This window comes from Pavona decussata, unplaced genomic scaffold, assembly GCF_977016875.1.
Source record: "Pavona decussata unplaced genomic scaffold, jaPavDecu1.1 SCAFFOLD_48, whole genome shotgun sequence".
Taxonomy (NCBI): Eukaryota; Metazoa; Cnidaria; class Anthozoa; order Scleractinia; family Agariciidae; genus Pavona; species Pavona decussata.
In genome coordinates, this window is record NW_028145470.1 from 4,338,838 (window position 1) to 4,363,938 (window position 25,101).

Sequence of the window (25,101 nt, forward strand, 5' to 3'; positions counted from 1 at the left end):
AAACAACAGCCAAAAAAATCGTATTTTTGTCGTTCTTGTAAAATGTAAACTAGATTGCTTCGAAAACTTGTCTGGGTTGTTCTCAATCAGAACAAGTATTTCACTCGCGCGTTTTGGATGGAGCGATTGGAGCCAATTCACTCGGCGCTATGCGCTTCGTTGGCTATCTGTCATCTCACATCCAACGAACACATTCGACGCACGCTCGTAAACATTTCCTGACTCGGTCATATTCGGTTCAGTCTAGCCTAGTTTGGTTCCACAGAGGATGTACTCCCTTATAACCTTATGCGGAGCCAAGAGGTGTGGTTTTCGAGCCGTTTTATAGTCTGAGACACTTCCCCACGAGAATTTAGTTGCGTCGCCCCACGAGAAAAAGGTGCTAAAGTTTACTTCCAACCTATGTGCAACTGGCTTTTTTTATAGGGGCTAGTTACCGTGAATCGATGCACCTACATATGGGTGCGACTTGACACAGGGGCGAGGTGACCTACATTCGTCATCGTCTTACTGGCCAACGCGCGCTCGTCGGATAATTGGTAGTTAGTGCGCATTGCTTTCTTGAAAATAGGGGTTAATTCAAGTCTGATATTTCACTCAGTTTTAAACTCCGGCTGTAGTTCATGGTATCTACAATTATAATAAATTAGGCTTCGATTGTATAATATTGGACTAAGGCCAAGCTAAATACACGCAACATTTCAGTCGCATTCAACGTAATTTATGGATGAGTGCAATCATGCGCCGGTATTCGTAGTGAAGGAACATAAAAAAGAAAAAAGAAGTTTTCTTTTTCAGTTTTCAATCCGAATTAACCATACAGTCTCTTAAATTATGCAGGGGATTCAGAAAGCAAGAGTTAAAGACATCACCATAACAACAACAACAACAACAACAACAACAACAACAACAACTACAGAAACTAAATTACCTGGGAACTTAACTAACTACAGGAATTACAAGAACTACACTGACTAATGTACATAAAATCCACGCTACATTGGTACAAGAACTAACGTAACTACGGCATCTTTACGAACCTACAGAAATTACGATGCAAACTATATTAATTAAGGCAAATGATAGCTCTGAAATGTTAGGTCCCAAAGACAAAACGTAGTTTCCAAGTCTGTAAGCGCCGTTTAAACTCAAGTCTTTGTACAGCTGTGAGGATATGTCCTTATTGAGGAATAAGCCGCGCGAAGAATCGGTGAGTGGACCGGAGACGCGCGCATGCGTGTTTCACTCGTTTTACTATCCCCTTAGACTTGGTTCGCCGGCTATTCAAGGAGAAACAACGGCAGAATACATGACGGGATTCAAATGTTAACACGGGGCAGTCAAAGCTTACCAGGAAGAGTGTAAAATTGAACAATCAACCACCAAAACATCAACACAATACATAGATAAACAGAATACAATTTATTAAATAATAAAAAAAGAAAGAACATATTTACTGCGATCAGTCACTGTGTGATAATAAACATAAATATCAACTTCAATAATTTCCAACTTAATTTTCCCTTTGGCCAAACGGAAGCAGCATCGTCAAGCGTTGCTGAATCCAACATGTTGCACTCCTTTGGTTACCATGGACACTATGTTTCACGCTATAAATCTATAATGTGGAGATGAATATACGAAAATAAGAATAAAAAAAACACATGGCTTTGTGAACGACAGAGTGAACCGCGCAAAACTTGCCACTTTTCTTTCAGTCGTAAACTTCGTCTTCCTTGTTACTAATTTATATATCAGTAAAAACTTTGATGATGATTTCTTTTTGTCTGGTTAAATCAGATATGGATTGTCGCTATATCTCTTATACATTGAATGTATTTTTGTATCAAAAGCAATAAATATCCAGATAAACTAATAAAATCTGTTCGGTAAGTACCACTTAAATTCATAATGAAGTTAATATGAACATTTCTTTTCAAATCAATGAGTCTTTTTCAAAAATATTGTTGCTAATTAGTACGTAAAATTTCAATAAAAAACTCAAACCCTTTAAAGGGGCGCTGTCATGGAGATTTTTGCTGTACGAACCTCTTTTCTAACATAAAAGTAATCTTAGAGCAATGGCAGGAAAACATGAAATGATTTCTCCGAGTAAGAATAAACTGTAGTTGGTTTTTAGCCGTTTTCCAAAACACTGAGAAGAACCTTGAAAAAGAAAATGGCCAATCTTTTCAAGTTGCAATCCATTTCCATCCTAGCCATCCGCAGACAAAGATGATCAATACAAGTTGCTGTGCACTAGTAAGGTTATTGTTAACAACACTGAGTCACTATTTTAACGTTTTCAACCATGCAAATGTGTTTCTTGGCTATTCAAAGGGACACTAAAATTAGGTGACACAGCCTCTTTAGAGACAAACTGCAAGACATTATATATCAAGCGAGGTGCATTAAATTATACCCTGCAAGTAGAGTTCCCTTTGATCTTCCAAGAAAAATCAAGAAGAGGAAGGGATTTTCCAGGAAAACCGAAAGGAAATCTCCTCGCAGGGAAAATAACGTACAGCATTATTTACAATTCTCAAACTTATTAATAATTAATCAAGAGGAAACAAAGAAAATCACTACTGTGACCGTGGTTTGGATATGTGTCCCTAATTACCATAAAATTTTGCCAAATTTAGCCTTTAATTTCTCCAAGAATTATTGATCATTTGAGAAGCCATACCAAGCACTCGAAAGTGTGTTTCATCAGATATCCAAACACCTCGAAGCCGTTTAAAACAACTCAGCTACACCTCGTTTTTTCAACCTACTTCTCAGTGTTTGGATATGTGATGAAACACACCTTCTCGTGTTTGATATATTACTTGAAAAATACACTCTTTTTTATAAGAACGTCTAACTCTGTTCCGGGGCTTAGGCTGAACTTTTCAATTTTTTGGGCAATTTGAGCCTGAAACGTTCTTAAGCATTGTTATAGTATTTCAATAATTCAATGCGGACGTGACCAATTCACCTATCAAAGAGCAATATGTGCCGCTTTATGTGGTGATAAAAAAATTACATATTTTGGTCTGAAACATAACAGGGTCAAGGTTTGGAAAACCGAACCGCACACCTCCACCAGAAATTACGAAAAGTCAGCCTCCTCCCCCCCCCTCCCCGGGAAAATACTAATACTTCGCACTAAAGGTGAAAAGAGTTGCCTCCAGCAATTATCGTCCTGTGTAACGTTGTAATGCGACCATTCGCCTTGCGTTACGAACACGTGACAGGCTTAACCTCCTTCCACCAGTCATCAGGGTAGAGATACTTCTGAATTTCAATTCCATCTCGAGGAACTGGCATCGTAAAGTTACCAAAAGGAACTTTCGGGAGAGGTTTGTCTAATAATCGCGCAGGGAACGTGTCATGAAGGTTATAATTCAACGCAAAAACCCACGTTTCAATGCCGGCCCGTTTCATCCATCCACTATAATTGTAAAGCGCGAACAGGTCTACTTTTATATGAGGCAGCGCGTCACTATAAACTTTCATCACGTTGCTTGTGATCCAGCGTTTGTGATAAACTTTGAGACCTTTCGCTGTGAAGGGTTTTATAAACTTCTCGAAAGTCATCGAAGCAAAAACTCCTGTCCCGTTGAATCCAATATCGACGTCGTTATCCCACGGTAGAGGACCTTGCGCACGAAACGCACCGAAGACAGATCCGTACATAAGCCAGTGTTCTATACCAAAGCCATCTAGAATCTTATGGACTGTATGTGCCATGTCTAAGAGTTGCTGTTTCTGTTTTGAGTCGAGGTACTCGCAAGGCTGAGCAGAGAAAATTGGGTGATTTCCAGTATAAAGGCCATAGTTTCTCAAGTTGAGCTCGATGTATAAGACCAACAAGACGATGAACACAACAGATAGTATTATGTATCGACAACGGCACCTGAAGGGAAGATGGCGGCTTGAATCTACGCCTGACATGCTGGCTTGAAATATTCAACTACGAAGGCAACGTAAGGAGGCAATATTCAGTTGTCCATGGGATTGACAAATCCTGCAGGGCGCCGGTTTTGCGTTAATACACTGCGAGTAAGAAAATAACAATTAGTTTGTAAGTCGGTCGAGTTGTAAGGACTGCGTACGGGAAATTACGAAAGAGAAATCCGGCAAAACTGAACAACAGAAGGAATCCTTTAACAGTAGCTGTTGGATTGAAAACTGAAAGTTCAGAAAACAAACTAAAACGAATTACTAAAAATTACCTAGCGTACAGGAAACTTCCTAACGTAACAAACTGTCCGTTATCTTTCCTAAAAAATCTCTAATGAAGCACCACAAAAAGACTCGTCATTGATAAAATTTGCTGAGTTATCATGAAAGCAAAATATTATAAACCTAATTATAAATAACCCTATATTATCAACCTAAAGAAAATTTTAACTTTGAAAGTTCTAATATCGACTGATACGTAAAACCACTAGACACCTCAATATAATGACTTGATAATTAAAAAACACTCTTCGAAAGGAATAGAAGCGAATTGGAATTGAAAAAATCTTAATTTACTCTGAACCCAACATGTAATGTTCCAAGCGAAAATGAGATCAACAGTTCGCATTGTAGCGGCCGCCAAAACACAGCAGGAATTTTTAATACATACACAGAATTTGGCTGCTGAAAAACATGTTCGCCCAACTTTTCAGGCAATTTCCGTTTAACATTTGCTGACTCATGTCACAGACTTCCCATTCTGTGTTGCGTGGTGGACTGTGCTCAGTTTAAATGGCTTTATCGGCAATTGGGCTGTCTAACGGCATATATATAAAAAAAAATAACCAACGTGGTGTAGTTCTCTTTCTTTTTATTTGTTTTGTTCATTTTAGGCTTGCAAGAGTAAACACTTCCTGTTTGAAAGCCACCATTAGAAGTCTTAAATGAATAAAACAAATGCAACATAATAAAGGGCAACATCATTTGAAAATTTTGACTGAATTTATTCCATTTGATTCCTTGAAAAACCCCAGACATCACTTTTAGTCAGTCAGTCATTTGAGCCATGCTCAACTGAGTCAACATCTCAGTCTGTCAGTCTGTCAATCTGTCAATTGGACACCTGCGCCAAAATGTCACTCTGTCTGTCAGACACCTGAGTCAACATGCGAGCCTGTCAGTCAGACACCTGAGACAATATGTAAGCCAGTCAGTTAGTCAATCAGACACTGCAAAAGTCAACATTCCAGTCTGCTTTTCAGTCAGTCAGTCAGTCAGTCAGTCAGTCAGTCAGTTATTCAGTCATTCATTCAGTCATTCATTCAGTCAGTCAGTCAGTCAGTCAGTCCGATTGAGGGTCAGTTAGTCAGTCAGTCAGCCCGACTGTGGGTCAGTCAGTCGATCAGTCATTCAGTTAGTCAGTCAGCCCGACTCTGGGTCAGTCAGTCAGTCAGACTGCCTGTCTGCAAACTGTGTGAACCACGTAGCACCAATGTAATGCGATAGAAATGGAATGAAATTATTTTTATTGATTGCCACAAGAACTACTGTCCCACTAGTTCCCTGGGCTTGCTAGCCCTGTGAAGGAAATTTGGTTTGCCGAGGTCAAAGAAAAATCTTTGATTTGAACCCACGACCTCTAGAGTAGATCACCAGCGCCGTCTATCTGTCTGGCTGTGTCTGTCTCTCAGCCTACGAGTCACTATGTAAGTCAGTAAGTCGCTCAGTCTCCCTGAGAGTAGCTGGCGTATCATTCTAGTTGACCACCCCCATTTGAAGGCGATGTAACAAAGAACGCTTTCCAGTCAGTCTGTTATATTGCGTTTCTCGGCTTTCATTTTGTTTTGAACAAATTTTGCCTTGGTAACGCAAATACGAAGGCCGCGAAAACAAAAAGCAAAATAGCTGAATCATTAAGCCAGAAATACACACGATAAATAAACATTTTTCAGTCAGATTTTTGGGTAAAGTGTTTTAGGACAAAAACAGTCGACCGAGACGAGAGGTGAAATTGAAACTCTTTAACAAAAAATTAAGAACGCTTTTTCGATTTCATACTGCCCATGATCAGTTGTGGTAACGATGGTGAAAATTTAGATCTTGAGAGAATGAGTCACGCTGTGAAAATACTTTTATTTGCATATTTGTAAATTTGTAAAACACCGAAACCAAAAGACGAGTGTTTAAACAGTTGTCAAATGTTCTCACAAACTGCCAATAATGTTTCAAACTTCGATGAAGAGAAGGAAGGAAATTTAAAATTGCAATTTCTGTTTTTGATATACGCTCAACTTCGCTCCCAGCAACCATTGTAAATGATTTCCGTGCATCACAGCTCAGCTCGCCTACAGGGCATAACATTTGCTTAGTAAAATTTACATATCAAAAACATATTGAAAACGGCAAAATACGAGTCAGTACGAGATTTTAAAAACTGGTAATTTGAGCAAAAAAGGAGTGACAAATTACTGAAAAAAGCAGATGAAAAGTTGCATGGGGTTGTTGCCTACCCTTGCATTATAGGTCAAAATGCGTTTTCGTTCAGTTTTGAGCCATTTTAAGTCTATTTATCTTGACGTAAATAATTTAAGGACAACTGATGTCGGAGAGAATTCAACTGTTAGAGTTAGTTTCGCCATACGCCTTCTTTGCGAACCTAATCGACTTCTCTCATAAAACTCCACTTTTAATAGCCCACTTTTACTTAACGTCGTTATAAAAGGATAACATAAAAAAGTCTTTATGAAAACCAATCGTACATACCTTGTCACCCATCATCATTATTTTCATCGTTCATTGTTGTTTTCTTGAATTCTAGTTATTTTGGGTCACCCACTCGATTAGTTTTATACTATCGGGGTGCGCGAAAACCTGTACACAAGTTCTTGATAATCAGATTGAATCTCTCTGTCTTTGTTTCACAAATGTATTAAGTCTCATTCGCAGCCGAAGTTGCTAAGACACTAAAGAATGACAGAAACACTGACCTCGTTTAAGAGGAATATTAGGAAAGTTGACCTTTCAGCTCTTGTAGATATTTAGACGTTTTTTTAGGCTTTTAAACAAATTTTGTAAATGATTATATAACCTACACGCAATTTTCTTTATTTTTTTACTTTTTATAGTGATTTGTATCTGGTATTTAACATATTATTTTAGAGTGTCCCCCATTAGCTTATAGCTAAAAACATAGACATTTAATGAATAAAGTTTTCATTCATTGGTTCATTTATTCAGCCGTCGTTTGCGCTCGTCACGCAGCGCGAGCCCAAACGATGGCTCGTCACGCAACGCGGGCCCAAACGATGGCTGCACGACTAATTACTTACTACCCCGGTAACTGAAAATATCAAATAAATATGTTTGCGTGAGAGTTTCAAAGAAACTTAAAATGCGAAGCAGCAACTCCACAACACCACATGAAGGACCATGTACCATTAAACAAGAAATTCCGATCCCACACTTTTGTCGGCGTAAAATGCAAATTAAGACGCCGTTCAGCCGTGGCAAGTTGTTGATTCAATATTCAAGCTTCCTCTGAAACTGTGCCTCAAAATTTCATAATATCACTTCAGCAAAATAAGGCCCTGTCCACACTAAGGCGTAATATTCGTTTGAAAACGTATACTTTTTGATCGGTTTCAGTCTAAACTGGAGCATCTATCCAACGTCTAACGGCTTTTTTTCAATCTTGTCTCGCAAACTCTACAAATTGCGATTTGTTTGCAGATGCAACCGAAGTTGTCTTCTCGGGTTTTGACGGAATACCAAAGCAATGAGCGCCAAATAATATTCACATTGCCTTATCCTTAGCATTCTGTCCGTCAAAACCCAAGGGGAAAAAAAAGACAACTTCGGCGAGTTGCATGTACAAACCAATTGCAATTTTTCTAGAGTTTGCGTGACTACATCATCATCAAGTGGGAACTGGGTTCATTGAACATACAAGTGCATTTTATCCCCGAATTTTGTCACGTCTGCAAAGTTCAAGATTGTACTTACTTTTCCTCGCACGCTAACTTTTCTTAAATTTAATCTAAAAGGAAAATAAATTTCATTTCTGATTTTTGCCCTGAATAGATTTGTTCGTCAATGTTTCTTCAAAACTGAGCGTTAATTTCTCAATCGGGTCGCAAGGCTCAAACGGCACAGACAGTGACGTTTTCACTGCTTATATTTTGCTATTCTATGTCTACACTGTGCTGGATAGCATTTTATGCCGTTGTGAAAAATACTCCGGCCTTGGTGTGAACATAAATGGCCCAAAACCGCCGCCATCTTTCCACTAGAATCCAATCCTCGGCTCCGCGTTGTCGACTTCCGTCCTTTTCGATTCTCTGTTTACACTAACTCAGGAGAGTGTTAACACTAACTCAGGAAACGATTCACTTTCAAGATCGAAGCAGCGCAGTATCGCTCCGAAACAAAAATCGATCCAAAATCGGCGTTTTTGTGTGTGAACCAAAGCCCTCTAGCATGATCCGATACGTTTTGGTGCCGACAAGAGCTATCCGGTATAGTGCAGACATAGCCTAAGAAGTCATATGACTCATTTCAAATGCGCAACTAGCTCTCGGGGAAGATTGCTCGCAGCCTAACGCACAACTTGCCCTGTCTAACACACAAGTGGTTGCAAATTGTAAACTTAAACGAAAGGAAGATAAGAAATTGTCTTACTTCTCAGCAGAATATTCCTAAGTTTTGACATGCCATTAATTCACTGCAAGCAGGATTAGTTCAGTTCATTAGACCATAGATTGATATGCAAATGCAAGCTAAATACAGGAACAAGTGGTATGTTTGCTCGTAAATAAATAAAGGAACACTGATATTTTTAAAGCTTAAAATTGGCAACATTAAAAAAAAACTGCAACTCAAAATCCCCCTTTTGTCGAGTCGACTTGTACAACTAAGGATGGTTGTCAAAAGTAATCATAAACAAAGAGTCAACAAAGCGTCGCATATAAATATAAAGACACTTGGAGAGCTGTTTTTAAAGTGTTTAAAATAATCCATCTGCTCTGATACTCATTGAACCGTTTCAGTCGGCGTACTGGAGAAAATTATCAACTCTTTTCCTGTTCTTAGATGACATCAAATCTTTCGTAGAAGCGTGTAAAACTGATGAATTTTTAACCAGAACGAAGTACAAAGGCATGGAATTGACTGCGTGTATTGTCAGTGAACTAGTTGTTAATTCAGTGTTAAAAACCCAGTTTAGTCTCTGCATTTCGCAAGGTTGCTGTCTGTCTCTGTCGCTAGCTATCGTAGTTGGGAAGCTGTCGACAGTATGCAGATGGTTGTTTCGTATACCAAGAATACACTGACCTTGGAGCGTAGAGCTTATAAATGACATTTTCGAATGGCGATTATTAAGTTGCTTGCAGGCTTATTGAACGCAATATATATAGCTCCAATATATACTGTAAAGAACGGTTTCCGTCTGTCGAAAAATTCGCCCATGATGGAGGATTTCGTTGTTTCACTCCGATCTCAAATGTTTTCTGTTGTTGGCGAGTAACGACGATAACAGATATTTTACTCGGGAAATACTCCGCCATGTTAGATTGGTTGGGATCTATCATGCGTATCGGTATTAAACAACATCGGCTGTAAAATACCGGTTGATATCGACCGCTGTAAGTTATTATACAACTTCCAATTCATTAAGCTAAACTCGTTAGATCGGTGAGAAAATCGACTACCCCTAACATTATTTTGTTCGAGAACGATCGCCGAATTCGAATATTTGTTTCATTCGATAAATTGACCGTACTGCATGGCCTAAATCACTATTTCGCTCTTACCGCACGCAAATATATTTTAATAGGGTATACTGATCAACAATCTCAGGTCAAGTGAGTACCCTTACCTTCACAGCGCTGAAATTCGCGTGTATACCTCTAGCGTTGTCGCCTCCATGTACAGATCGAGGAAGTACAGAAATGTCATGAAATTTGAATGGCCGAGAGGGGACTGGGAAAGATAGACCAGCCGCGGAGGGGAGGGGGTACAACCCTCACAGTCGACAAATGATTTTATTCATCGAGTTGTTCTGGTGTTCGGTACCAAATTCTCCTCAAGATAATTAGCTGTAATTATTGCCTGTCGGGTTGTCTGTCAAGAGAGGAAAAACATCCCTACACTGTGTGGAAGTTGCTCATAGAATCACTTGTTTGTTGGTGAAACTAGCTAACGAGAGTCTAACGAGAGAAAAGAAAACGCTCTTCTTGTGGCGCTAGCTAGGCTCTTTGGTCAGTGGTTGGTCTCCTGGCGACCAACCGCTGGCCAAAGAGCCTGAGGACTCTGGGTACGAGATTGATTATTCCCCGGTACATGTGAATTTTATCAAAACGATGATAAGCTCTAAGAAAATAAGCCTGATGTCGACAAAGCAACGGACTTGACTGGCCATAGCAGGCCTAAAGAGGATATTAGAAAGATTAGTCAACAGCAAAGTAAACCTATAGCTGTAAGCATCACTGCACTACACACACATCAATGCCCACCTCTTACTGTAATCATATTTATTTATGTACACCACGCCTGTGTCCACTTACGGGTTTATCATTTACACCGGTACCTTACAATAAAATATTAGTCTACTGTTAACAGTAGATTGTCCGGCGGAAATCAGTCAAGCTTAGAGGTTGGCCCGGCGCAGGGTGGGGCGACAAAGTCACCTGTAATCAGTGTCAAAGCGTTTATCAATAGGACGCTAAACAGGCCAACTACGCGAAATACCAGAGACGCGAATGTCTTCGTACATGCTTAAAAATTTGCCAGAAAGAAACGCTCTGTTAGCAGGGTACAAGAAGAACAACCGAAATTAAAAATGTTGGAATGAAAGATAGCGCAAAGCGTTCGACGTGTTCCGTTTTATTTAGTTCCGGGAGATTGCTTCATTTTGAATAATTCACAGCTTGAGTATCTCCCCGTTGCATTTCCAAATATAAAATAGCAGACGGCATTTCATTTCATTCGAGGTAGATATAAACTTCTCCGAAACTAATTAATAATGCAAAAGCCAAAGAACAAAGAAAATCATGCACCGTGGTGTGCTCGGCTATCTGATGAAAAACTCCTCGCTTTTGCATCCTTAATTTCCCCTTCAAAATCATCATCATCATCACCATCATCATTTATTTGCCTTACAAAAAAAGAAATCATTCAATTTACAAGTTAAGGTAATGGCGAGGAGACCTCAAGAAATCACCAGGCTTATAAGAGAGGCCACCTCGCCTGTCATTAATAAACAGAAAATATGGTGCTGCGTAAGTGCGGCTTGGTCAATTCATGATTTCACAGATAAAAACTGCAACATTTTTTCCCTAAAAGGTGAAAAAACTAGATGAAGAAGTAATTGACATTGGGAGAGAGTTGCAGATTTCGGGACCTTGGTAAAGGACTGTAAATTGCTTAAGATTTGTGCAACAAGAATGCGATCGATATTGGTTGGCTGTTTGTTTGAGAAGTTATATCAAACACTCGTCACAGTGTTTCATCACAATATCAAAAACCTCGAAGTTCGTCAAAAATACTCCGCTACGCGTCGTATTTTCAACTCTCTTCTCGATGTTTGATATGTGATGAAACACTGTGTCTCGTGTTTGATATATTAAAAGAAAAGTGATGTTTTTCAGAGACAGTGCCTCCACCCCCCCCCCCCCGCCACCCCCCAACAACCCGTCTCGAAAAATTACAAGTTCTGCTACGTGTATGAATGCTAAGATCAACACTTGAGTAAAAGATTGTCCCACTGATCTCGCGAGGCTCGCGCGCGAAATTTACGGCGAACGACGAGGGGGAAAATTAATTCCACAAAGACTGTTTAGAGTCCATTTCCGTTTTTCGTAGGTTTGCATTCTATTCAATATTCTTTACTGCCAGTAGTCGCCCCTTGATGGTCGATACGGTGAGGAAATATCGCGAGCAAGCAACTAACGGAACAAAACAAGCTCAGCCAACGAAGACATTAGCAACTTTGCTACCTTAAATTCGAGATGAAATAAAGGTTATTGTATCGTGTTACTTGGCTACCAGTTTAATTACCATCAATACAACCAAGTTCTTAAGCCCCATCATTATACACACCGTTGGGACAAGATAATGTGGTCTTATTAACTGGGTGTTAATTTTAAGGAAGGCGGTGACCTAACCGCGCTAACACCGGCAAAACATAGCGATTGTACCACTACTGACGTCACCGCAGCTAGAACAAGCTAAATGAAAATGATAGAAGGAGTTGGGTCAGATACACACGCTTTAGCCTGCAAGAGCATGCGCAATTCAGGCTTTGATTCACCCCTCTCCTATTTAGCGCCCCCCCTCCCCCACTCGCCAACCCGTCCAACGCGTGTCAACTTTAGAGGAAAACACTATTTGCCAAGATAGTAGCCAGATGAAATGAAAACATCTAAATCGCCGTTTTTCAGTTCAGAAAACCTCAGAAGTCGATGGCGGTGAGCGGGTACCCCTAAAGCGGGCCTACACTGTACTTCAGACGAAACAACGAAGACCAATTGAAAAATCCTTTAATGTTTCTAAAAAATGCCATCTATGGTGCGTCGCTCTTTGCAATGGCTTGGCTGGCGTATGGCAGGCCAATATATTTCCCATATTGGCCATTATAAAAACGTTACAACTGGCCACATAAGTCTATATTGACCAATATTAAAACGCTTTGCCTGGGACCTAAGTGAGACTTGGTGAGTACAGACAGGTGGTTTGAAGTCTTCTAGAATTCATCATGGACCGGTTTGCTCTTCTTCTTTTTCTAGTGGAAAAAATAAGTAGAGATGAGTAGAGTGTAGTAGGTGTGGGCGGCCATGTTGGAGGACTAAAACAATAGAAGATAAATGCATAAAACTAGAATATATTTCCCAAAGGAAAATCATTGTATTGTTTCGGTCCTCCAACATGGCCGTCGTGCACACACTCTATAAGAAGCTTCTAGAGATTTAAAACGAACTCTTTCGTTTCAAAGAAGAAAAGAAGCATTTCGTGACAGCAATTTTATAGCGATAGTTTACGTGAACGATGTGGTAGGAAAATAACATTGTGCGTTGAGTTTTTTGGCTAGATTTCAGATGCGCTGAGATCTGTACATTGAAAGCGAAAAATCTTAGTCCCCTCCAAATTGAACAGCAAGTGATACACTTTACTTTGAGAGGTGAATGAGATAAAAGACGAACAGACAACAAGTGATACACTTTACTTTGAGAGGTGAATGGGATAAAAGACGAACAGACAGCAAGTGATACACTTGACTTTGAGAGGTGAATGGGATAAAAAACGAACAGACAGCAAGCGATACACTTTACTTTGAGAGGAGAATGGGATAAAAGACGAACAGACAGCAAGTGATACACTTGACTTTGAGAAATGAATGGGATAAAAGACGAACAGACAACAAGTGATACACTTTACTTTGAGAGGTGAATGGGATAAAAGACGAACAGGCAGCAAGTGATACACTTTACTTTGAGAGGAGAATGAGATAAAAGACGAACAGACAGCAAGTGATACACTTGACTTTCAGAGGTGAATGGGATAAAAGACGAACAGACAGCAAGTGATACACTTTACTTTCAGAGGTGAATGAGATAAAAGACGAACAGGCAACAAGTGATACACTTGACTTTCAGAGGTGAATGAGATAAAAGACGAACAGACAGCAAGTGATACACTTTACTTTGAGAGGTGAATGGGATAAAAGACGAACAGACAGCAAGTGATACACTTTACTTTCAGAGGTGAATGGGATAAAAGACGAACAGACAGCAAGTGATACACTTTACTTTGAGACGGAGGTGAATGGGATAAAAGACGAACAGACAGCAAGTGATACACTTTACTTTGAGAGGTGAATGGGATAAAAGACGAACAGACAGCAAGTGATACACTTTACTTTGAGAGGTGAATGGGATAAAAGACGAACAGACAGCAAGTGATACACTTTACTTTGAGAGGTGAATGGGATAAAAGGCGAACAGACAGCAAGTGATACACTTTACTTTGAGAGGTGAATGGGATAAAAAACTAACAGACAGCAAGTGATACACTTGACTTTCAGAGGTGAATGAGATAAAAGGCGAACAGACAACAAGTGATACACTTTACTTTGAGAGGTGAATGGGATAAAAGACGAACAGACAGCAAGTGATACACTTTACTTTGAGAGGTGAATGGGATAAAAGACGAACAGACAGCAAGTGATACACTTTACTTTGAGAGGTGAATGGGATAAAAGACGAACAGACAGCAAGTGATACACTTTACTTTGAGAGGTGAATGGGATAAAAGGCGAACAGACAACAAGTGATGCACTTTACTTTGAGAGGTGAATGAGATAAAAGACGAACAGACAGCAAGTGAGACACTTTACTTTGAGAGGTGAATGGGATAAAAGACGAAGAGACAGCAGATTGATGCGACGGAGAAATTACGCCAAAGATGTTAATTCAGACAAGTACCCACACCACAGAAAGACACGAGTTCTAGTCCCTACCTTTGTCCCTTTTGTTTTTGACTTCTTTTTATGTTTTTTCTCCTCTTCCTTCTCTTCTTCTAACTCCGCTCTGTACTCTTCTAACGCTTGAAGTGCCAAATCTTGAATTTCCTGCGGATTTTGGCTCTCTACGTTCATGTGTCCATTCATTGGCTGAGAAAGAAATGAGAGAAAACCACAGTGGAAATTTTTCCTACTAGTGAACAAACCAACAACACCAAACTAAAGGAAAGCACTGCTCAGTAGCTTTTATTTGAATGGTCACACTTTAGGATTTCATCCACAGACTTAAAACTTAGAACCACCTTGTACAGTATAATAAACAGCACCACAGGAAAGCACTGCTCAGTGGCTTTCATCTGAATGGTCACACTTTAGGATTTCATCCACAAACTCAAAACTTAGAACCACCTTGTACAGTATAATAAACAGCACCACAGGAAAGTACTTCTCAGTAGCTTTCATTTGAATGCTCACACTTTAGGATTTCATCTACAAACTCAAAAGTTATAACCACCTTGTAAAGCATAATAAATAACACCACAGGAAAGTACTGCTGAGTAGCTTTCATTTGAATGGTCACACTTAAGGGTTTCATCCACAGACTCAAACGTTCGAACCAAGTTTTACAGCATAATAAACAGCACCAGAGGAAAGTACTGGTCATTTAAAGCTTTGGTTTGAATGGTCACATTTTAAGATTTCATCAACAGACTCAAACGTTAAATCACCGTGTGCAGTATAGTAAACAGTACTGCAGAAAAGTACTCTTCAAAAAGTTTCCCTTTAATGGCCACTCCATCATTATGTACAACATCGTAAGAAAAACTGATCAAAAGCTTTCATTTGAATGCTCACACTTTTCAGATTTCACCCAAAGACTCAAAACCTGGAGCCACCGCAACAATTTATTTCAGCACAATTTATTAACTTTCAACTGAATGCCACACTTCACGTTTTTGTTCACAGACTCAAAGGTAGAACTACATTAAACCGTTTTGGGAACATATTGACGGGAAATACCATTAGGAGTTTGCAACTCACCTGCGTCATTCCATCTCCTGGTGAACCGAGGTATAACCTGACAGTGGGGTAGGCACGCACACCAGCCTCTGAACATAGACGGTAGTTTTGCTCGCAATCTACCTTTCCCGCATTGACACGCCCAGCTAATAACTGAAACAGATGGAGACATTAAAATACAAGGCGTTGGTATATTTGACACGCTTCAATCCCCTATCAGACAGTAACAAACAGCACCACAGGAAAGTTCTGCTCAGTAGCTTTCATCTGAACGGTCACACTTTAGGATTTCATCCACTGACTCAAAAGTTAGAGCCACTTTGTACAGGATAATAAACAGCACCACAGGAAAGTACTGCTCAGTAGCTTTCATTTGAATGCTCACACTTTAGGATTTCATCCACAGGCTCAAAAGTTAAAACCAACTTGTACAGCATAATAAACAGTACCACAGGAAAGTACTGCTCAGTAGCTTTCATTTGAATGGTCACACTTTAGGATTTCATCCACAGACTCAAGAGTTAGAGCCACCTTGTACAGCATAATAAACAGCACCACCGGAAAGTACTGTTCAGTTGCTTTCATTTGAATGATCACACTTTAGGATTTCATCCACAGAATCAAACGTTAGAACCACCTTTTACAGCATATTAATAAACAGCACCACCGGAACGTACTGCTCAGTAGCTTTTATTTGAATGGTCACACTGTGGCCTTCCATCCATGAAATTATAAGTCTGAACCAGTTTTTGCAGCATAATAAAAAACACGACAATAAAGCAGGCAAAGCACAGCGCAACAGCTTTGATTTTAATGCTCATCCACAGACTCAAAAGTTAGAACCACCTTGCACAGCATAATAAACAGCACCATATGAAATACTACCCAGTGGCTTTCATTTGAATGGTGTATTTATCAAGTAACACTGTTCAAATATACCTTTAGAGGTGACATCCCAAAAAATTTCCGTCTACGCTTTGTATGAATACAGCCAACAGAACAACCCCGTCCCCTAGTAGACGTGATAACTTGGCTCTGGGTGGAGAGGGTCAACGGGTTTTGTTTCCCCCTTACAACTGCCCTTGAAGAAAAAAATCGGCACTACTTAAGATCATCCGCAAACTCACCTTTGCTGCCTTCTCAAAATCAGGAGCAAACTGAACACAGTGCCCGCACCACGGAGCGTAGAAATCGATAATCCAGGCCTCTTTACTGCCGAGAACAGACTCTTGGAATGAATGGTAACTGAATTGCGTGACTAATGACGGCAGGTGCTGAAAGGCCCAGCTGTACAGAGAGTCTACGTCACGCCATCCACGGTGACCCCTGAGACAATACAGCAAATAGCACCAAGGTTAATAACTGAACAAGCTACATAGCTTCAACTAAGGCAAAAAGAGATCGAGGACGAGCAAAGAGGAAGGAGGCGTGGGACAGACGTCTCCCTTCCCAGTCGGAACTTGGAACGATGCTGGCTTAGTTTGTTCAAAAATCAATAAAATATGCCATCCTGGAAAGTCTTGGTGTCTTCCTTTGGATCGTATAATTTTAAGAGATTTGTATGCGTGGAAAAGAGATTGTAGTTCCCAGACATTTGTGACGAAACTAGGTCTCTTGGCTCGGTTTACAAAGAACCCGATAACCACGTGAAAGCACCGACTACATGTTTTATATGAAAAAGTTTGGGTCTGGGTTTAAAGTAATGAATAATGTAATATAATGTAATTCCTTTAAAGAGCTTTTGCATGGGCGAAATTGTTATTGCCCCATTACAACTTTTGAAGAAACTAACATTCTGCGTCTGTGGCCACGCATGTTTCAAACCCTGACCATTACGGCTGGAAGTGTTTTGTAGTTGACAAACAAACGCGACTTGATGAGCCATGTCTTTCAATCAATAAACTGTGTGCCACATGATTGCTTTTTGCGTAAGCTATCTTTTGCACAATGCATTGATATTGTAAAGAGAAATAAATCATCATCATCATCATCATCATCATCATCATCATCATCATCATCATCATCGTCATCATCTTTATCATCATAATCATGACCATTATTGCATACTCACACATAGCGCCATGCTCCTTGGCTGTTGTGGGGATACAAACGGATTGTGGGATAGGAATTCACTGACTGTTCTTCACAGAACGATCGGTATTTTTGACAGTCCACTGAACCAACACCGGCCTCGTCTTGCATCAGCTGAAAAACAGATTGTGAGAAAACGCTTACAGTTAGACAGTTTTAAAAACTACAAGTAACACGATGAGACAAATCGGACAGTCCTCCTGGGTGTAAATTTTACATGGTTACCGACGTAAATTTAACTACTTCAAAATGCGTAAATGAAATCAGAACAGCATTACGAACGGACTGTATGAACGTAAAAAGTTGACCATTTGAAGCATTGCCTTGTTTCTTTTATTTATTTGCGCATCAGAAGCCTACAAAAGTTGTGTACCCACGTCTGAGCCCCGCATCATTAGTAATCCAATTTGAGGTAGGGGTCTGCCTCAACCCGCGAAGTTTATGAACTAATGAAAGGTCTCAAATATTGTTTTTAGACTTTCAATTTAATTTCTGTATGAGAAGTTGACGTATGCTTGTCCATCTTTTCGTGAAAAAGTCCTTCTTAAATCTTTCCTGTTGTCTCTACTTGTCCCTCAGAAGCCAATTCCAATAATGAACCCTGAATTAGTAAACTGCACAATAGACCTTCACTGGACCCTTATAACCTGCAGCTGCATTGGTTATTTTTTTAGGGTTGGGAGCATTGTTCTGTTGTTCGTTCTTTTGTCTTCTCGACCAACCATGTAAGACGTTGCAAATGCTGCGAGTCCCCCCAAGCTGCAAGCCGTTCTTGTTACGAGAAAAAGGAATTATAAACGAAAGAATCTGAGTCATTGACATGAACCTAACCCAGTGATCGGTGAAATGCTATAACCACCGAGCTAAAAGCAGACTGGTGACCAGTTAGCTTGATCAACAACCTCGTTCCCAGGGTCGACTCCTGGGAACGAGGTTGTTAGATCAACTAACAAATGTTTATCAGAGCATAACACTGAGGTAAAGGAAAAATTTTCGTCTTCTGCGTGATCCTCGAACAAAGCTATAAATGTTACCTAAATGGTGGGAAACTACCAAAACATTGCAGAAATTCCAGACGTTTCGTGCTAAGCCCTTCATCAGCGGAAGTCAATTAAGTATGGTGTGATGTTTCCAACCTCTACTAACTATGCTTTCACTAATGAAGAGCTAAGCCCGAAATGTCTGGAATGTCTTCAAGTTTTGGGCACTTTTTCACCACTTATGAAACTTTTATAGTTTATCAGAATACCTTTGCAAGTTTATTCCAGTCAGGAGCCAGCTCGTTACACGGTCCACACCAAGGAGCATAAAAGTCCACCAGCCATGTTTCACCCTGGTTTCTCTCCGCAACAAGAGACTGGAATGTTTCAGGTGTCAACTGGACTACGCTGGGTTTCAGTGTATTCTGGAACAAAAAATCTGGGTTAATAAAAAGGTTTTACATACATTTCATTCAAAAACAAAAGAGCGGTCATAGAGAGGCTTCTGGTGACTGCGCTGAAACAAAATCTGAAACGCAACAAACGGATCAGGGCCCAATGTTTGGTTTATCAACAGAGTCGATTACTTAAGGAAATTGGCCACCATAAAGAAATTCGAGTGCCTACGTTTCGAGCGTTAGCCCTTCGTCAGAACGAATCGACTCGCTCTCACCGATTCGCTCTGTCTGAGGAAAGGCTAACAATCGAAACGTCAGCACTCGAATCTCTTTACGGTGGCCAATTTACTTCAAGTTATCGACTCCGTTGATAAACCAAACATTCGTTTCTACTCGCCACCGATGCAGGATCAGGGCCCAGTTGTTCAAATAGCAGATGACTTTAAGGTCGCCATCCGGCAGATCAAATCTTAATGTGCGCAAGAATTATTTCAATACAGTCCTACAGTGTGTGAAGAGAACAAGACCTTATGTATGCTGGTCACCATTGGGCTTACAGGTTTAAAGGTTCTCAAAAGGACTCACTTCAGTTACCTGATTGGAAAGAGGGAGTTCAATTCTCGAGTAAAATAAAAGGGAGACTCAAAGATTAATGATCTTTCAAACTTCATGAGAAAACTGAATTGTTACAATACCTAGAGAATAGAACTAGGTCCTAAGCAAAACAATAAGATCTAAACAAAAACGAATTTTTTTAACTTTCCATTTTAACCATTTCACTTCAATGTTCTTTCCAGCCTGGTCTAAAAAAATGTCCATCCCAGAGAGAACTCCTTCACCTTACTACAGACTTTCTCAAAGTCCGTTTTCGTGGGAATCCAGTCGGGTGGACTTCGTGACTTCCTCGCGACTTCGTCGGTCGTCGATCACTCTTTCGTCGCATAAGAAAACGACTTGAGGCAAGTCTAATCTTACTACTGTGCGTCTGTTTTCTATATCCGAACTTGAATGCCAAAGAAAACCTGAATTGCTTGCTTACCTCAACAAACTCCACCAAATCAGCGGCGGTGTGGTGGCCAGTAAACTGATGAGGAATGCTGTTATTGTACAGGATTGTAGTTGGATACGAGCGAATATTGTACTGGGAGGGAATCAAGACAATTAGGTGGTTTCGTATTAGTGGTTTCACTTGAGTATCGCAAAACCAACACCTAACAGACATGAACTGAGAGCGCAGCGAGCCAATCAGAATTCAAAGGAAGTTCATGTTCACAGCTTTAGGTGCGGGAAAATGCGGTCGAGTAAGTCACGATTGGTTTTAAATTTGCTTCTTGTTTGTTCAATTCCTCAAACGAGTATTAGATCTACAACAAATCTTCAACTTTTCTTACGGGTAAATGGCATACGAAAGATGACAAAACAAAAATATTACAGCTTCGTGTATTTCCTCGAATGGTGGCCTCACTCAAACAATCGCCCTCTTTTGAGAAAACATTTTAAAGACTTAAAAATGCTTGCTCTTAAAACTGAGAATGAATAGTTCCCCTCCCTCAAATAATTGCCACCTTTAGGAGCACTGGAAGACAATTTTCACAAGTCTGCTTAACCGCGGTCAAACGTAAAATATAAGAAACGTCCGTTAAAGATGAGGTTTTTCCTTTAAGAGCTCAAGGATGATAAGTTTTTCTGAGACTGTGAGTTTACTAAATCATTGGATGTGCTAAAAATGTTTCAGACCATTAGGCTAATCGGTTTTCTTAATCAGTATCAAACGGCTCAAACAGTAAACAAAGACAAAGAGCGCCGACCAGTCTCCACATGCTTCCCTTTAAAAAAAAAATCAAAACTTTTTTAGTAAACCGTAAAATGATCCAGTAAACTCACACACTCACAAGAAACCGATCATTTTTGAGCTAACGAGGTAAAAATCGAGGACTTTTCTTACCCGTTTTTTTTAGTTTGACTGTGGGTCAATACGTCTACATGTACTACTGGAGAAGATACGGTAGTTCTCAATATCATTATCATGGTTAAATCAGCATTAGTAGCGTTCATACAGTTAACTGACAACTTAATCTTTGTTTATGTACCATGGATTACTTACCATATGGCATAGGTTAATGTGTATAGTGCAGTCTACTGTTCCAAAGCCAACTTCAGTAACTTCAAAAGAACGGGCAGCTTTTCTGTATTCTGGTAACAGGCGCATACATGGCGGACACCACTGTAAAGAAAGGAAAAATAAAAGTGCTTTTAATAACTGATTTGTCTTATGGAGAAGCATAAGAAACCTTAAATCTGGCAACTCTGTATGACCGTAGAACAGCATTGACTGCTGATCTGTTTGACGAAATCGTCAACGATGGACGCCACAAGCTACATGCACTGTTGACGCCTTTAAACCTTTAACCCCTAATGTTAAAGAAGAAACTCTCCTATCTTCTCCTCATACTTTTCTTCTAAAAGTACTGGGGAGAAGTTATAAAAACATTAAGAAAATACACCTTGGGTGATCTACCCTTAGTTCTCATAACCCGCTCAGGTGTTGAACAAGCATTGATATTACAAGGAGAAATTTGATGCCGATCACTGATAGATACGTAGATAGATACGTTTATTAAGACACTACATGGCAGTATAAACTGAATTGCGTAGAGAAAAAATTACAGACTATTTACAAATGTATATACTAAAAATCAATAATCAAAATATATAAAACTAAGCTATTTACACATCTTCATAGTTTCACTAGTTTAGCGAGGGCCTATGCGAGTTGCGCTCCTTTCATAATGAATGACTCGGCAAAACGCTTGGTCTTGGCAACCGGGACTCTGAATTTCCTGGTTTTCCGCAGATTGTAATTGGAGTTTATTATAGGTGTTAGGTTATTATTAGGGCATAAGAGGTTAAATAGCAGTGCAATAATATTACAAAAAAGGCGAAAGTTACAACTTCCGAAATGCAAAATGAACAGATTCAAGAGTGGCTTTATTATGCGCATTTCCTCCAGCTATGTCAACTAACGATACTCGATTGATCCAGTAGTTTGTATTCTATTAGCATGTTTTAAAAAATTGGTACCTTTTAAATCCAGTTTTGCTAGTGGCATACAATTATTTGTAAGGTTTACTGCATTAGTAGTAGTATTTTCAGCATGATAACAATTGTAAAGCTTATCGTAATTCAGCCGGCCTGGGGGCTGTACATAAACTAAACTAAAAGTTAATAAACTATCTATCTCTATGCTGTAAAAGTTGGTTTTATAAACCTTTGAATTTGTGGATGAAACATTCAAAATGAAGCGACTGAGCAGTACTTTCTTATAGTGCTGTTTATTATACTGTACAAGGTGGTTCTAACTTTTTAGTCTGCGGATGAAATCCTAAAGTGTGACCATTCAAATGAAAGCTATTGAGCAGTGCATTCCTGTGGTGCTGTTTATTATGCTGTACAAGGTGGTTCTAACTTTTGAGTCTGTGGATGAAATCCTAAAGTGTGACCATTCAAATGAAAGCTACTGAGCAGTACTTTCCTGTGGTGCTGTTTATTATGCTGTACAAGATGGTTTGGAGTGAAATCCTTGAGTGCAACCATATGCATTAGAATGAAAACTGTCGAGAAGTACTTTCCTGTGTTGCTGTTTATTAAAAGTTATGTTGGGAAAATTGATTTTAACTGAAATTGTAAGGAGTGATCATTCAAATGAAAACAACTGAGCAGGGAGTGTTGTCCACGAAGGGTTGAAAGACTACAAATAAAATAATGCAACTGAAAAGACGCTATACATGTGATTAAAACAAGCCAATGGCGCCTTACTGGTGCAAAGAAATCCACAAAGAATGGTACATCTGGTTGAGATACTTTTGCAGGGAAATCTTCAGGCCCCAGGGTTTGGACACTGGAGGATGCACTTTCTTTGACAAACACAGCAATGTCATGAGCTGTGAAGCGACCTGCACAGTGAAGAAAAACGATATTTACAATATTTAAAACAATTATCGGATGAGGCTGACCATTGAAATAGTGCATAATCATAAAAACCTTAACCTTAATAACCTTATAACAAGTCTGTAAATGGTTAATGAACCCAGGAGTCATGTCATAAGTACGCAAATTATGATCATCCAGGTGAGTTTAGTCCCGAGAAGGACTGTTCGAGTCTCTGGCTATTGACTTGATTGGTAAGTTATTGAGTTAAGCTGCAAATGTAGACTGCAAGACAGTCCTTTTTTTTCTCTAACATTCTCAGCCCCCGTCCACAATACTGTAATTCTCTCAAAATGTATACTTTTTTTTATACATTTTTGCCCATCGTCCACGCTAAAACGATCGAAAAATTAATGAAAACGGTTTGAAAAGAGTAGACTTTTGAAAACTCTTCGTTTTCAGTGTGGGCAGGTGAAAACAAAGACTCTTGAAAACAGTAACATACATGTAAATAGCATCACACGACATCAGTTCCGAGCATCTAATAATTTATAATCTACTCATACACAGCCTCAAGTTCCAATCGTTTTTATCGTTTTCCAGCATTTTGGTGTGGACAGGTGAAAACGATACGAAAACGCTAGTGTAGACTAAAATATTTTGCTGCGTTTTCGGCGAGATGAAAGCGGACACTTTTGAAAACGTGTTAGTGTGGACGGTTCCTCGGAGAAAGGTGGAAATCATCGAAAGGCACAGAGCGCCAAAAGCGTGGGTCCTTATGTGCAAGCTTCATGTTATTTTCCTTGTTTGTTCTGGACTTTTCATTCAAAGACTACGTACGTTTGTATGATAGACTAACGCAAAAAGTATATACAGACTGTTTAAAAGTCCAGTCGTGGCCTTATTGCTTAGCCAGGGATTAACAATAAAAGCCAAAGGCCAAGAAACTCAAAACAAAGCCTTAAAAAAAATGTTACTTCCATGCAATCAAATCTTCAGAAATGTTGGTCTTACAAACGCCCGGAGGGGAGGAAGGGGGTCTTACTCCGCTATATAAGTTATATAGGTCTGTGTGGCGCCAAATGGTATATGGGTTTTACGCGGTTTTTTTTTTTTTTTTTTTTTGGTCTAAAAAAGGATATTGATTTTAACCCCTTTGGTCTGAAAGTCTGAAAACGAGTATGGATTTTACAGAAATAGGTATGGATTCTAGAGGCCAGGTCTGAAATGGGTATGAATTAAAGAGGCAAGGTCTGGAAAGGGTACCAAAAATTACTTATTTTAGTCTGAAACAGGGTCAGGGTTTGGAGAACTGAGCCGCACACCTCCACCAAAAATGTAGAGGCCCCCCCCCCCCCCCCCACATCTGGGTACAAACGTTCCGTCACCTCTTGATACTGGGGGGAGGGATGGGGAGGGGAGGGGGCTTGTGTTGTGGCATTTTCAGTTGTTCTAAGCAGTTGATCACTGACAATCCATAATTGCACTTGCAAAAATAGCAAACTAATGTCCCTTTATCGCTTAGTATTTTCTGGGGCACACTGCTATTTACCATGATGCCATTCATAGTGTCCGTGTGTTTTGAACAGAGCCACCATAGGATACTTTCTGATGTGAACCTGCTGGCAGATTTCTTTTTCTTTACTACAATCGACATGGCCAACCTAAAAAACCAACAAAAGATGAGTGCTGTATAAAGCTTTCAAGTAGTAACTGTCATCACAAGGAAAATAGGGTGGTTATAAACTTATGAAATGGAAGGGAAAATATGAAATTCATTGACCAGCTCCCAATTGACTTGATAGCTCAGTTGGTAGAGCATTGCACTGCACTGTTGTGGGTTAAAATCCTGTTCAAGCCTGAATTTATATCAGGCTTTCTATTCACAACCGCTTAAGTTGTGTACATGCCGATAACTGCAATGATCTCTCATTTATTAATTAAAAACTTAAGAAAGTTAGTCTCACATAGTTGTTGTAATATATCAAACACGCGGAAAGTGCTTTCAAACCTCCTTCAAATAATAATTTTCTTTGATTTCTCTTCATTAGACTGCAAAACAGTCGTATTTTTTGCGAACGCGAGCGACGGTCAATATTCGAACGAAAGGTCTGGAGCGAGTCTAAAAACGGCAAGGGAGAATGGGGAGAGACGCTAAAAAATACGGGCGTTTGGGACTCGCGTGCTTCACACGCGAGGATCACGCTTACGGCGCTTCGCACCT

At 39.7% G+C, this 25,101-nt stretch overlaps 2 protein-coding genes and 1 long non-coding RNA gene across 6 annotated transcripts in view; 1 reads left to right on the top strand and 2 right to left on the bottom strand.

The window, feature by feature from the left end:
- Positions 1-1,403: 1,403 nt before the first annotated feature.
- Positions 1,404-9,898, bottom strand: LOC146481885 (ribitol 5-phosphate transferase FKRP-like). Of its 4 annotated transcripts, XM_085107962.1 has the most exons (3): positions 9,821-9,896; positions 8,503-8,592; positions 1,404-4,042 (listed from the first exon to the last, which is right to left on the bottom strand). In XM_085107962.1, exon 3 carries the CDS (start codon positions 3,937-3,939, stop codon positions 3,223-3,225), a length of 717 nt encoding a protein of 238 aa, XP_084964088.1. In that variant the 5' UTR covers positions 3,940-4,042; positions 8,503-8,592; positions 9,821-9,896; the 3' UTR covers positions 1,404-3,222. The 4 variants fall into 4 exon arrangements, with proteins under 4 accessions (XP_084964088.1, XP_084964087.1, XP_084964089.1 ...); XM_085107961.1 differs by lacking the exon at positions 8,503-8,592 and having other exon boundaries at positions 1,404-4,041; positions 9,821-9,898; XM_085107963.1 differs by lacking the exons at positions 8,503-8,592; positions 9,821-9,896 and adding an exon at positions 6,712-6,910 and having other exon boundaries at positions 1,404-4,041.
- A 2,567-nt stretch (positions 9,899-12,465) lies between these two features.
- The window catches only part of LOC146481886 (endoplasmic reticulum disulfide reductase DNAJC10-like), a 32,658-nt gene continuing 20,022 nt past the window's right edge, over positions 12,466-25,101 (bottom strand). The window contains exons 13-22 of the mRNA XM_085107971.1: positions 24,430-24,541; positions 22,767-22,903; positions 21,055-21,174; positions 19,990-20,091; positions 18,822-18,977; positions 17,553-17,686; positions 16,609-16,807; positions 15,503-15,634; positions 14,459-14,611; positions 12,466-12,724 (exon numbers count right to left, since the gene is read on the bottom strand). Coding sequence (XP_084964097.1) covers positions 12,686-12,724; positions 14,459-14,611; positions 15,503-15,634; positions 16,609-16,807; positions 17,553-17,686; positions 18,822-18,977; positions 19,990-20,091; positions 21,055-21,174; positions 22,767-22,903; positions 24,430-24,541 — 1,284 coding nt within the window. The 3' untranslated portion in view covers positions 12,466-12,685. The remainder of the gene's footprint in view (positions 12,725-14,458; positions 14,612-15,502; positions 15,635-16,608; positions 16,808-17,552; positions 17,687-18,821; positions 18,978-19,989; positions 20,092-21,054; positions 21,175-22,766; positions 22,904-24,429; positions 24,542-25,101) is intronic.
- Positions 12,776-14,450, top strand: LOC146481887 (uncharacterized). Its single transcript, XR_014864358.1, has 3 exons — positions 12,776-13,120; positions 13,651-13,681; positions 14,375-14,450. It is a non-coding gene; the product is annotated as an uncharacterized LOC146481887 (long non-coding RNA).

What these genes read in the sequence shown, in the direction of transcription:
- LOC146481885 (XM_085107961.1), bottom strand. Translation starts at nt 3,939, where the DNA reads ATGTCAGGCGTAGATTCAAGCCGCCATCTTCCCTTCAGGTGCCGTTGT.